Raw genomic sequence first — 13,843 nt, forward strand, 5'->3', positions numbered from 1 at the left:
CAGAGGCAGATTTCAGGCAGAGCTCGACCCCGGGGGTGGGTACCTCTGTTCCCATTTTGTTCTCTGTTGGTGTCCTTCTCACGCAGGCTGTCCCCACAGGGTGGCAGTGGCGGCCGCCAGCAGCAGCTGGCCAGGCTTGGGTCAGCACCCGTGCCCGAACCCAGCCCTGTCCAGGGGAGGTGAGCGGCTCTCAGTGCACCCGGGTCACCGGCCCGGGAGCCAGGGGTGGGGTCAGCCACGGCCAAAGAATGTTCTCCAAAGGCAGGTGGGGCAGTGAAGGAAAAGACATTGGTGTCAGCAGGCAGAAGCAACAAATGACCCTGCACCAGGGGACAAATCCAGTTATTTTATTTTCTCACTAAGTGGAATATTAACATGCTTCCCAAAGTCAAAAGTGAACAAAAAGATCACTTCCTCTGAGTGACACACTGACTCACGTCCCCTCCTCTCTTATAGGTGCCCGGTGTCACTGAGTTCTAATGATCTTTCCTGTTTTTTGTTTTTGTTTTGTTTTGTTTTTGGTAAAGATAAGTGGATAGCTGTGTGTTTTCTTGTTTCTTCCCTTTTTTACACAAAAGATGTATGTGTCCTTTTGCACTTGCTTTTTTGACTAAACGAGAAAGAAAAATATTTTTAACTAGCCATACTAACTCTTGCTGTCTTATTACATGCGATGGAGCATTGCCTCATCAATAACAGGGTATATATCCGAGCCCATGAGGCACCTGCCAGCCTTTTCTTCTGGTGGACAGCGTCTTTATTCCCGTAGCCTGGCTTGTAAGTGAACCTTTCCCTTCTTCCAATGCAGATGGAGGCAGCTATGCCATCCATGACTTGCGGGCCCCCAGCCTGAGCTCAGAGGGTGAGAGTTTCCCCTCCAGCCCCCCTGGACACAACTGGGAGATGAATTATCAAGAGGCAGCAATCTACCTCCAGGTGAGTACCTCCAGGTCAGGACCTGGCCCTTCGCGGCAGCTGTTGGTGGAGGAGGGGAGCTGGGGCCCAGAAATTCAGTTCCTGCTTCAGTTCTCTGTGCGTGAGCTTCTCACCTGTACGATGGGGACCAACCTGAGGGTGCCCATACCGGATGGACGATGCGCACGGGTTTGTCACGTGACCCCAGTGTGTGGCCCCACTTGCCCCTGAGGCCCCCTGAGGCTCCCAGAGTGTGTGCAGTTGGCCTTTTCTGCCTCCCTCTCCTCTCAGAGGCTCGCAGAGAGGCCACTTCTCGGGAGGGAACTCCTCTTTCTGTGCGTAATTCTGTAACCGGGGTGTGCTGACCTAGCGTGGGGCACTGAGAGAGCTTTATTCTTTTCCTGTTTAACCTGCTGCTGCTTTTGTGTTTCCTGTTTTGTGCTTGGGTGTTTGGGTTTTTTTGTTGTTTTGTTTTCTTTCCTTTTTTAATAAAAATAAGCCTTTTTAAAATAAAAGTAACACATACTTATTACAGTAAGTTTAGATACAAAGGGAATGTAAAAAAATACTTTCACCCAAGACAAGCACTGTCAACATTTATTTTAAGAATAATACATATTTTATGTGTTTCCTAAGATAATTTCAGCCACATGGTGTTTATAGTTGTATAGCCTGCTTTTTTTTTTAATAACATGTAGCATAAACTTTTTTCACATGTTACTATAACTCTTGTAAACACGTTTTAATGAATTTTATAACTATATTAGACAAATGTAGCCTCACTTATTTAACTATCCTGGTAAGGTTGGATATTTTCCCTTATTTTGTATTATGCATTTCCCTACTATATAAATTACAATCCAAGGGCAATCTATACACAGAGCTATTTCTCTTTCTCTCTCTACTATCTAGGGTCACTTTATTAGGAAAGACTCAAGATGTGGAATTACTGCGTGAAAGGAGTCAACACTGCTTAGGGCCCTTGATGTGGAGTATGGAATATTCTCCACAGGGGATACGAAAGCTTTCCCTTGCAACTATTTGTTTTGTTATTTTTAAAGTTTGTCTGATGGTGGTTCAGTTGAGTGGACGGTTCTAGGTTTTACACTGAGTCACAGCTGTGCTCCTCAGCAATGAGTGTCAACTCAGGGTGAGGCAGTAGAAGTGTTCAGGGACTTTCCCTGAGCTCAGGCAAGCCTGCTGATCCAGCAGGGTCACCCACGGTCACTCTAGGCACTGTCACCTTCTCCCAGGTCCTCGATAGGGTATGCGATGGGTCAAAGCCCGGAATTAGAATGGCCTGGGAGACTCAGACACCTGATCATTCCTTCTTTCCTTAAGCAGGTGGGAATACGAGTAATAAAAAGACTTAACTCGCAGTGGGCACTTGCTAATCTTTCTAATGACGCTCAGAGGTGGCTTGATTACCTCCCACTGTACTGAGTAGCAACTGAGGCTCAGAGGGGCTAAATGAGTCCAGAGCTGCCCAGCTAGTAAGTCGCAGAGCGTGGATTCAAGCTGTGCCTGTCTAGCCTCCAAATCATGTTCTTTCTTCTATACGCTGTTGCCTCTTTTCTATACCACGTGCATCCGCCTGCAGATGAGCCACATAGCTGTAGAAGGAGAGGTCGCAGAACAGCAGTTGTAACATGATCAGTTTTGTATAACATTTATGTACACGCAGACACACATGTAGGTGTATATATGTACATAGCAGCCAATATCTGTGTATGTATGTGTGTTTGCACAGCTACCCATTCACTTCTGGAAGGTGGTTTATCTCAGTAGGAAAGGTGATTATCTTTAGCTGATGGAATTCTCACAACCTTATAATCCTGTGAATCATTTGAATGATTTTTACCAAGAATGCATTATTATTATTTTTAAATCAAAGCAGAACTTGGGTTTAGCTACTGGCCGGTGGTCTTCCTTTCTCTGCTTTGCAGCTGAGCTGTGGCCCAGACCCTGACCCAGGCTGCTGGTGTCCTTGAATAATTGGCCCCTCACTGCTTTAAGGGTACCTGGTCCCTGCAGTTTCTTTTCCCACATTTTTATCTGTTAACTCACTCACTCTCAGGAGCCGTGTGCTCGGTGGTTCCGGTGCCTCCAAGATGTCCTTGTTTTCTGTGTGGACTTCTGTCCCAGGGAGCAGAGAGCAAAGGCCTAGGAGCCGCCTACAACTGGCCTGCCCTCTTATTTTTCTTAATCTCGTTTAGGATCAGCAGCCAGGAAACAAGGCCAGTGTCCTCCTTGGGGTCTGGATCAGAATCCAATGACGTGGGTCATATTTCACTCCGTCCTTATTGGTGGAGACCTCACCCTCCACCTCCTCTGTGGCAATTCCAAGTCCCACAACTAAAACCGAGCCCCGCAAGTCAGTGGTTTCCTCTAGTCAGACCTTCATTCCTGGCTGTTTGTGCGAAGAGATTTTTCCAAGAACTGCGTTTTTTAGTAATCCAAACCAGAAGCTTCCAGGCCGCCGTGGGTGTCCCCGGCCACAGCGGCAGTGGTGAAAAACCACAGCCCTGCGCAGATCACAGGACCCGGAGCGAGGCTCGCCCAGCCTGCCTCTGTGTGACTGCCAGGATCTTTGTTCCCTCTGTGGGGCCTGCCCCTGTCGAGTCTGTGGTTTGTCTTTGTTTGTTGGTAATGAGGGTAGTGACGTACCCAGCTCCAGGGAAGGAACTTGATCACAATTACTCTGAAAACCACAGTCAAGGTCAGAGCTCCCTATTTCCGGGCTACTGGGCAGTCACGGGGCTGGGTTGGGGCCTGGAGAAGCAATCTCTTGCAACAATGGTTCATCCTACCAAACATCTAGTAAACACCTACTATGTGTCCTAAGTGTCTTACAGGACCCCCACGAGGAAGGGCCAGCGTTATCTCGTTGCTAGCTGGGGAAGAGACCTCAGTGTCAGCCAAGGAGGTGTGGGGAGGCCTATGCTTGTTTACCCCAGAATCTTCCACCCCAGGGCTTTCCATTCTGCAGACATTTCTGAGAGTGAGGAGTTGGCCTCTAAAGGGACCACTTGTACCCACATCTCTACTTTCTCTGGTCTTTTTATTCTTGGATTCCTCTGAGTAGTTTTGAGGACGCGGCAAGTCTTTTTCGCCCCATCGGCTGGCTGTGGGGAGGTGTGGCTGTGGCGCAGTTTTGTGGCCCTAATACTCTTGAATTTCCACCATCTTCCATCTCTGGTCTGAATCTTCTCTTATCCACCAAGTGCCCTCCTGTCTCCCTGGCCCACGGCACGTCCATGGTGCTGTGTCTCAGAGGCTCGCCTGCCCATGTGGTTCTGTGTTTCTTCAGGAAGGTGAGAATAATGACAAGTTCTTCACCCACCCCAAGAACGCCAAAGCGCTGGCGGCCTACCTCTTTGCACACAACCACCTCTTCTACCTGATGGAGCTGTCCACGGCCCTGCTCCTGCTGCTGCTGTCCCTGTGCGAGGCCCCCGCCGTCCCCGCGCTCCGGCTTGGCATTTATGTGAGTGTCCGGATGGCTGGGAGCCACTCCTGTCAGGGGGCAAGCACCAGAAATTGTCCTCAAGCTAACGCAGGCCTGGAAGGGAACATTCTAGAAGGGCAGACAATGGGAATGGATTTAAAACAGACAGGCCCAGGGAGGTCACAGAGGCCTTGGGAGCAGCAATGGCTCACGGGTCTTGTTTGGGGTCCTCAGTCTGTCTGTGACTCTGCTCCCTTGCGAGTTCCAGGGAGGGAGTCCTCTGATTGCCTCCCATAGGACCAGTGGCCGCATCTTGGCTCCAGGTGGGCAGCACCCACTCTTTCCAACCTCAGAGGAAGAGGCAGTCAGGTGTGATCGACAGTGGGGAGGGCAGGGGACCAGTGATGCCACATCTCCACACCCTTTGGTGGCAGGTCCACACGACCCTGGAGCTGTTCGCCCTGATGGTGGTCGTCTTTGAACTCTGCATGAAGTTGCGGTGGCTGGGCCTCCACACCTTCATCCGGCACAGGCGGACTATGGTCAAGGTGATATGTCCATCTCCTTACAGCCTTTTTCTCCCGAGTCAGCCTCAAGCCTGTCTCTTCAGTTCAATTCCAAGTCCCTCTGCGCTCAGAAGTGTAACCCTGGGTCCCTGTCCTCGCCGTGATCTGGGGTCACGGTGATGCGGGCAGGAGCTGATGCGGTTCGGTGTTCGGGGCGTGCGAGCCCTGGACCAGCAACCTTTGCGGCAGATGCGTTACTGCCCCTAGTTGACATCCTGCCAGATGGCAGAGGATGGGGTCTAAATCCCAGCGAGGATGGGATTCAAACCCAGGTCTGTGGCCTCCAGGCCCACACTGACTGTAGCCAGCATTGCACACATTCTCTCTGGGCAACAGAGAGGAAGAAGCACAAGTAGGAAGGAGCCGGAGTGGCACTTCTCGGTGTAAAAAGCACGCTTACTTGTCCAGAGAAAGTGCCCGAGGAATCAGATCAAGGTGCGCTGCAGACCTCCCTGAGGGGTCCTCACAGTGTCAGTCAGGAGAGCCGACACGTGGGGGTGGATAGACACGGCGGTTTTGTTCCGTGATACCGTCTGAGGAGCTGCTGGGAGCACTCCCCGTGAGTCCCTTCTCCTGGGACCACACTTGTGTGCCAGCGCCCAGGGCTCCTCTCCATGGGCTGCTTGACGTTGGGGGAGGGCCCCTCGAGACCCGAGCAAGCAGCATCCAGCCAGCCCTGAGTGCGGGGTGTTTGGGGGGACGTCCGGGAGGAGGCGCTGACGGGGCTCGTGCTCCTGCACCCCCAGGCCTGCGTGCTGGCGGTGCAGTTCGTGGAGGCCATCGTGGTGCTGGTGCGGCAGACCTCCCACGTGCGGGTGACCAGGGCGCTGCGCTGCATTTTCCTGGTGGACTGTCGGTACTGCGGCGGTGTCCGGCGGTAAGGCCCGGGGGCGGGGCTGCTCAGACAGGCGCTGCCATGGCCCGGCTTGGGCCTCTGGGCCGGTGGGGCGGGACCCAGAGAGTCCAGTCGCAGTGTGGTCCCTCCCGCACACTCCGGGAGAATCTAAGCACACTCACTCCTCTCTGCCGCTGACCCCCGCGGAGAGGATGGCAGTGTTCCAGCTGAAGTTTAGCTGTCCTGCCTCCAGGTCCAAGTCTGTTTCCCACCTTACTCGCGGCTTTCTGGGGCCGGCTCCTCTCCCTAAGCATGTTACATGCCTGAACACAGCAACAGCAGCGCCAAAGCGGGCAACTTGGCACAAAGTCCACACGACTCGGCAACCTGTCCTGGTCCTGTCCCCGAGACCAGGGAACGGCCCTCAAACCAGGCTATCAGCCTAGAGTTAAACTCAGCTTTGAAGACTCCACCTGGAAAATCTGTTGGCGGGGCTGCTGTTGATAAGAACGGGCTAGCAGACCATTCTCTGTGCCCATCCTCAAAGCTGGACACAAGTGTCTGAGGACCAGGTAGCCCTGAACTGTCCTCATGCATCCCGCTTCTCGTGGAAGCTGACCTCTGCACCTGAGGCCATGCACTTGGCCTTCTGCTGCTCCCTCCCTCTCTTGCAGGGCACTTGCCTGCTTGAATTCTGTGGGCAGGAAGAGGTGGCTGTTTGTGCTACACCTACCTCCGTTCTCCCTGTCACCCATGAGTGGAAATCTTTCAGGACAACACTAAGTATAATGTCACAGGCTGGGATGCCACGGGATTTAGTGTTCTGTGAGTCGGGGGCACCAGGCCCCGGTCTCTATAAGCACATATGCGGGCCCTGCCCTGCCCCCGACTGCACCTCACTCACTCCGCCCGGCCCCTGTGTCTCCCCAGCAACCTCCGGCAGATCTTCCAGTCCCTGCCACCCTTCATGGACATCCTGCTGCTGCTCCTCTTCTTCATGGTCATTTTCGCCATCCTCGGTGAGTTCCCTGCACCCCAGGACCAGGTGGCCTCTAAAAGCAAAGTCACGGTGGGTGGAGGGGCTGCAATTTACTTTGACAGTTTTGGAAATTCAGAAAGGTTCTCCAAGTGCTGTAAACACCCAGGGACTCCAGCTTACGAAATGAAGAACTAGAAATAAAATAGAAGCCCCCTTTGTTGTCTTTCATGATCTCAATTTCCCCCAAGAACCGCCTGCGTCCTCCGCTCAGCATTGCCATGCATGTCTGTAGAGTTTCACTTTATATTTGTGTTTCCTTCAGTAGCGCGCGCATTCTGTTATGTAAGTGATTATGTAATGTGCACGTCCCCTTCTGCAGGGTGCTCATCTGATGTTCATTCGTGTTGATATATGTAGATGTCACGTGTTCATTTTCACTGGAGTGTAGTGAATATACCCAGGTCTGTTTATCTGTTCTGCGGGTGCCATTTTTCACTATCACAAGTCACACCCCAGTGAACGTCCTCGTGTGTTCCCTGGTGGACATGTGTCAGTTTCTTTATGGCATATGGAGGACGTTAAGGTCTGCACACTTCAGCATCACCAGATAGAAAAGCAAGATCACAGCCTTTCTAGCCCTGCGGAGGCCTTGCCTCTTCAAATAAGGCCAAGTGTTTGTGCGGCACCTCATGCAGACCTAGGGCTTAGTGGGGATCCCGGAACATGACAGCACCCCCATACAGACATAGGGCTTAGACCCTGGGGATCCTGGAACATGATGGCACCCCACGCAGACGTAGGGCTTAGTGGGGATCCTGGAACATGACAAGGAGGCCTGAGGTCCCTTCTCTAGTCCTAGTGTGATGAAGACAGTGGAACCATAGTGCTCTGACTCTTAAGGGCAGCCCCCCACCCCCAGCCTTTGTGACTGATCTGTCCCAAACCTTTGGCTCCCCCTCCACCCACTCTCGGAGGAACTTTCTTTGTGCTGCAAGATGGGGCTAACTTCCCCTGAGGCTAAACTTTCTCACTTTTCCTACAGGATTTCAAGAACTGGAGGGAATAGTCCATTCCTAGGGGGAGGAACAATGGGGTCCCTTTGGAATTATTACTTGGCCATCACGTTCTCAAAACCAGAGGTTGCAAACCGGCAGTCTGGATTCCAAATCCAGCCTGTAGATAAGTTTTGTTTAGTCTGACAATGTTGAGGTGACATTTTAAAATGGGATTTTTATACAAAAGTACAAATTTCTAGCCTTTTTAATACTAGACTTGATGGTACTCGGGCCACATTTCCAAATAGCTGCAATTACCCAGTGCCCAATATCACCCGTTCCCATTAGATAGAACACATATTGCCCAGAGTGCCGCAGTCCTCACCACTCCCTATTGCCTCCTTCTGCCCACTGCTCTCATTTACATTTATTGGTCCAGTCTTTTGACATCTGGGTTTGGGACCTCTGCTCTAACCCTCTTTTCAATGTTTTCCGCTACCTCCTAGGTTTCTACTTGTTCTCCCCAAATCCATCAGATCCAGTAAGTAATCAATATGTTTTGTCTGTTTCTTCCTTTATGTGAGGCCTTACCCCTCTGGCAAGGTGGCTGGACTGACTCCCTAACTACATTACAAAGGGAGGCCCTTCCTGGCTTCTCATCACAGCTATGGCCCCTGAATGTCCCCATCACCCAGACCTGAGCTGTTTCCTTCCTTGAGTGTTAGGGGCATGTTTTCCCTTCCTAAGAGTCATGTTTTCAGGATCAGATTTGGAACATGGGAACATTGTGGTGGAGGTTACAGTGAAGGAAAGTCAAGCTAATTGTGCAAACGTGATTCTCTGGGAGAAAAGTCCCAAAGCTGGTTGTCTGCTTCTGCCAGGAGCAGAGTTCAGGAAGACGGCATCCTTCCTCCACATTTGCTTATCCCTCTGCCATCACTCTGGGAGTCTGTGGGAGGAGGGAGAGTTGGTGGGGTGGGGTGGGGTAGGGAGGGAGAGGGGCAGGGCGCTGCAGGTGGCCCACTGCAGCCTCTTCCAGGCTGGCGCGGCTCTCGGGCTGGTGCCAGCGCATCCTGTGCCTTCTTCCTTGGACAGTACTTCAGCACCCTGGAGAGCAGCATCGTCAGTCTCTTCGTCCTTCTGACCACGGCCAAGTGAGTTTGGGCTCTGCTTTGGCACCTGCCCTCTGCTAGTGCCCAGCCAGGGGCTCAGGGCCCTGGGAGCAGTGAGAATAGCCTGGTGACTGGGAGTCGGGGAGGACAGGGTGGGGCTGGGAAGGCAGGAAAGAGAGATGTCCTTGGAGAAGGCGGAGGTGGCAGACACGGGGCCCTGCGGGTAATACTCCGCCAATGCAGCTTCCCAGACGTGATGATGCCTTCCTACTCCCGGAACCCCTGGTCCTGCGTCTTCTTCATCGTGTACCTCTCCATCGAGCTGTACTTCATCATGAACCTGGTGAGTGGCCCTGTCTCGTGCTCTGCTGGAGCGGCCTGCACAGTGCTGGCCGTCATGGGGGTGACGAAGGAGGGACTGCCATCGGCCGATGACCCAGACTGTAGTCGAGTGCAGTGTGGAACCCCCCCAGCGATAGCAGCCTCCCTGGGTTCTTACCGTCGCTGCTGCTGATGAAAGTGCTGGGGTTTAAGCCAGGGCTCTCCTGGGACCTGTGCCTTCTCCCAGCAGACAGATGATATAATAGAGTGACTATAAAAGCTGGCACTTAGGAAGCCTTACCCAGGCACCATGCAAAGTGGATTAAATGATTTGACACGAAAACCCTGGAGGTCTTGTTATGATTCTCAGTTTGTAGTTGAGGAAACTGAGGGCCAGACGGACAGAATGACTTGCCCACAGCCGCATAGCTCAGGGTCGCCAGGCGAACTGGTCTGGGCCTAAGCCCTGCTCTTAACCACTCGGCCCTACCACACCCACGCCCTGGGGCATCTTGTATATTCACACTCTGTGTATCACGAACCATCAGAAAGTCCAATACGGGATGACATGCTCTGTTAAGGAGGACATGAAGCCCTGTACACGCTGGGAACTCTGGAGGCGCTCAGGGAGGCTCGGCCGGCCACCAGGCATGTCCCTACCGTCAGCTGATCACCATTAGGCCGGGGCCAAGGCCACATGTCAGTGCCAGGATTATCAGGCCAAGGCTTTTATCAAGCCTTGTGTTTATTTTTATACCTCAGAAGAGCGTTCTCACACCAATCATCATAGTCAGGCCCGGTGGAGAAATAGAAAACACTTTCTCTGGAGTAGCTGTGTGAGAGCTAAAAATTTACAAGTCTCTAAAAGGAAAAAAAAATGTTATTCCTCAAAACCAAAAAGAAATATGTTGGATAAGTCTTCATGCACATTACAGTTCTTATATCTTGCAGTTAGTTTTGAATCATAACAATGTATTATGTGTAATTCATTTATTTTAATTTGTTGTTAAAATCCAGGGTAAGGGTCTGCAAATCACAGCCTGCTCACCAAAGCCTGCCTTTATAAATAAAGTTTTATTGGCACACAGCCACGCCCATTTGTTTTCATATCCTCTGTGGCTGGTTTCTTGCTACAACACCAGGATCGAATAGTTTCTTCAGAGACCATCTGGCCTCCAGAGCCTAAAATAGTTGCTCTCTGGCTCTTTACAGAAAAGGTTTGCTGGCCTTTTCTTGATCTAAAGGGGAAAAAATGGGGGCAGGGGGCAGGTACAATTTGAAGGGATGGAAAGAACAAGAGATTTTTCTCCCAACATATTTTTGAAAGAAAAAGAAAGTGCTTCGAAAAAGGCTTCTTTCAGATTCTGCTTCCACCCTACCATCGCCCCTGGTAATGCCGGCTGTGTTGTTAATGTGCTGACCTTGGCATTGGGCGGTTCCAGAATGCTGTGCCCTTACGGCGGGCGTCCTCATTCCCCCGATTCCTGGGGCCAGTGCGTGAAGCTGTGACCCACCAGGACAGGGAACAAGGACGGAGCCCAGGGAGCATCTGGCATATGATGCCCCTCCCTGCTCCTAGGTCGGGAGGGCGCAGGATGGACATGCAGCCTCTCCCATCCTACGGAACTGAACTGGGCTTTGAGGCCAGTACCCGCTTTCCTGCTTCCTTCTCACCTTACACAACTGCCCAGCTGTAGGTGGAGAGAAACAATTTCTGGGGAAATGTATTAACAGCGCCTTCACATATCTGAAGAGGGAAAATTCACAAATGGCAATGCATCGCCTTCCCCTGCTGGGACTTAGAGACAGACTCCTGCTCCAGGAGAGGCAGGCAGGAGGTTACCCCAAGTGCTGGTCTGGGGTATGTGGAGGAGCGCCCTCCGGAGGCAGAGGATACATTCCTGACTCCTTGAGGCCCCGCCACGCAGGGGAGCCAGGTCTCTGCTTTTCCTTCACAGCTCCTGGCCGTGGTGTTTGACACCTTCAATGACATCGAGAAACGCAAGTTCAAGTCTTTGCTGCTGCACAAGCGAACTGCCATCCAGCATGCCTACGGCCTGCTCATCAGCCAGCGGGTAGGGAGGAGTGGGGGCTGGGCTGGGAGGGCGTTGGCCCCTGCTTCCCCTCCCTTGCCCTGGGCAGCCCCTAAGCATGGCAGGAGTCCTGCCCTTAGGAGGACAAGAGGGAGCCAGGCACCCTGGGATCCTTGCTGTGCTGGGCACCCGGAGTGGTTGTCCCCAGGGGAAGGGGCAGTCTGGGCTCTGTATTTTCCTGTGTTGACACTGCCGCCCTTCCTCTCCCCCAGAGGCCCGCCGGCATCTCCTACAGGCAGTTTGAAGGCCTGCTGCGCTTCTACAAGCCCCGGATGAGTGCCGGGGAGCGCTATCTTACCTTTAAGGCCCTGAATCAGAGCAACACACCTCTGCTCAGGTGGGCACGCAGGCCAGGCGGGGGGGCACTGTGGCCTGAGGAGGCATGGAGGACGGGGCTGGGGCATGCCAGGCTCTGGGAGGTGGGCGGGCAGGGGGCCTCTTAGAGACTTTAGTTTTCTTTGAGATTCTTAGACACGTAGACCGTACTTGTCAGGAGTCTCTCTGCAAGCAACAGAAGTCCCACTCCAATTTAATTCAAGCTGCATTGACAAAAAAAGGAGTGTTTGGGATCATGAAATAGACTGAGCCAGCTGCTCCCCTTCGAGCTAAGAGTGAGGGGGCAGCCGTCTGTGAGCAGATCCACAGAGTGGGGCGCATGTGCACACACACCCCTTGCTCAGCCTTGGCGAACTGGCCCCGGCATCTCTGGGGCCGTCTCACTCTTCTGGACTGCAAGTGACCAAAGCCTCCTCTTCGGTTCCGATTGGAAGGAAGCTGGCCTGGCCGGCTGTAGAGACGGGAGGGAGCTCTGTTTGGGCTGAACTCTCAGCCCCTTTGTTCCCTTAAGTCCTCTGCTAGGGGAGGCCCAGGCCCCCGCCCTGTAGGAGTTCTAGTTTCCAGGGGAGTGAAGCTGTCACTCAGTGCAGACTAAGCACTAGAGGAAGGAGGAGGCCAAGGGGCCCTGGGCGCTGAGGGGCCGGGGCTCCCCGATGTCTCGGCTCCGCTTCCCACCTTCACCCCTTAAAGGCGACCACAGGTGGGTGAGGGAGAAGCGAAGCTCATTGGGAGCGTTCTGACTTTTCTGCCTTTTCCTGTTGCTATGGCAGCCTGAAGGACTTTTATGATATCTATGAAGTCACCGCCTTGAAGTGGAAGGTGAGTACATGCTACATGCGTGAGACCAGAGAGGGAGTGGGCAGACGGCTCCACGGGGGCATGAGGCCGAGAGGCCCCGAAGGTCCAGCTCTTTCCCGGCCGGAACAGCCCCGTTCTGAGTGCTGCAGGGACACCAGGGGGCCCCAGCCCCCCCTCTGCCTGTACACATGCGATGCAGTGTCCTGGTCACCCCGTGACATCAGGCCACGTATCTAACTTTCCCCAGGCTTGTCTCACCTGGGAAATGGGCTGATGATAGTTCCAACCTACAGAGTTATTTTCAGGATCATATAAAAATAATGCACACACGTGGCCCATTTAAATGCCCAGTGTACATTGGTTGGCCTTGTTGTTACTTAGATCCCTGAGTGTTTTCACTGTTCCCCAAGTTCACCTGGTGAGCAGGAAGGGGATCCTGGCCCCCAGGGCTAGGTTCTGGCCCCTGGTCCTAACACCCTTCCCCATGGCCCTATTTCCTGGCCAGGCAAAGAGAAACAGAGAACACTGGTTTGATGAGCTTCCCAGGACAGCATTCCTCATCTTCAAAGGTAAGGCTCACCTGAATGTGGCATCTTGGCAGCTGGAGACAGATGGAAGTTTCCAGAGACTACAGGCGGGCACTGGAAGAGCATGCTCAGAGGTTGTGTGTGTGTGAACGTCTGAGTGTGTAAAAGAGACAGAGAGAATGTGATTACCCCGCAGGGGAATAAGTGTTGGACTAGGAAGGAAATTGGTAACTTAAAAACCAAACCAAAAGACATTTGTGGAATATTCATTTATTAAAGAAAATTGACCAAGTCTGGTAATTAGAGGACAGTGAAATTTTCCCATCCAAAGATAACCACTGTGCATTTTCTAATGTGTTGCCTTCTGATGTTGGTTATTTTTTCCTGTACATTTTAAAAGCAGTCACACGATTGCATTATATATTTTGTTCTGAAACCTGCCTTTTTATCTAATAGTGCATTTCGCCCATCCTCCTGTGGCAGGATATATGCCTCATGTATAGGATCCCTTGCATAGTGTCAAATTCGAATATTTTAAATCAGAGTGCCCGTATTATTTACCTAAGAGTCGCCCTGTTATTTAATGCCAGTTTTTGAAGTTCCACATGGGGCTGTGGTCAGCTCACAGGGAGCTCATACAAAAAGCCAGAAGTCTGGGTCTGGGCCACTCTGATGACGAGTGAAGACGATACATCCTTTTTGTGTGATTTCTCCCACAGCTGGGGCTTTGGGCACAGCTGTTACTCCGTGTTCTCAGGAGGGTTTTCAGTCCTACTGGGGTGATAGTACTCGGCTGGAGGAATAACCTGTCCGGGGCCGAGGTCAGCAGTGACGCGGGGTTTCAGCAGCGGGCCGCAACACTTGGTTCGTGCTGTCCCGGCTCCAGGCTGTCCCAGAGCAGCTGTGGTCAGTGCAGCT

At 52.5% G+C, this 13,843-nt stretch overlaps 1 protein-coding gene across 1 annotated transcript in view; it reads left to right on the plus strand.

Annotated features, from left to right (window-relative positions):
- The window catches only part of TPCN1 (two pore segment channel 1), a 48,597-nt gene that overhangs the window by 22,225 nt on the left and 12,529 nt on the right, over positions 1-13,843 (plus strand). Inside the window, exons 3-14 of the mRNA XM_090292599.1 lie at positions 809-936; positions 4,226-4,402; positions 4,798-4,911; positions 5,676-5,806; positions 6,695-6,783; positions 8,245-8,279; positions 8,834-8,892; positions 9,094-9,193; positions 11,130-11,246; positions 11,477-11,601; positions 12,371-12,419; positions 12,904-12,967. Coding sequence (XP_090148725.1) covers positions 809-936; positions 4,226-4,402; positions 4,798-4,911; positions 5,676-5,806; positions 6,695-6,783; positions 8,245-8,279; positions 8,834-8,892; positions 9,094-9,193; positions 11,130-11,246; positions 11,477-11,601; positions 12,371-12,419; positions 12,904-12,967 — 1,188 coding nt within the window. The remainder of the gene's footprint in view (positions 1-808; positions 937-4,225; positions 4,403-4,797; positions 4,912-5,675; positions 5,807-6,694; positions 6,784-8,244; positions 8,280-8,833; positions 8,893-9,093; positions 9,194-11,129; positions 11,247-11,476; positions 11,602-12,370; positions 12,420-12,903; positions 12,968-13,843) is intronic.

The sequence above is a fragment of the Furipterus horrens genome, unplaced genomic scaffold, assembly GCF_987537825.1.
Source record: "Furipterus horrens unplaced genomic scaffold, mFurHor1.1.pri manual_scaffold_11, whole genome shotgun sequence".
Taxonomy (NCBI): Eukaryota; Metazoa; Chordata; class Mammalia; order Chiroptera; family Furipteridae; genus Furipterus; species Furipterus horrens.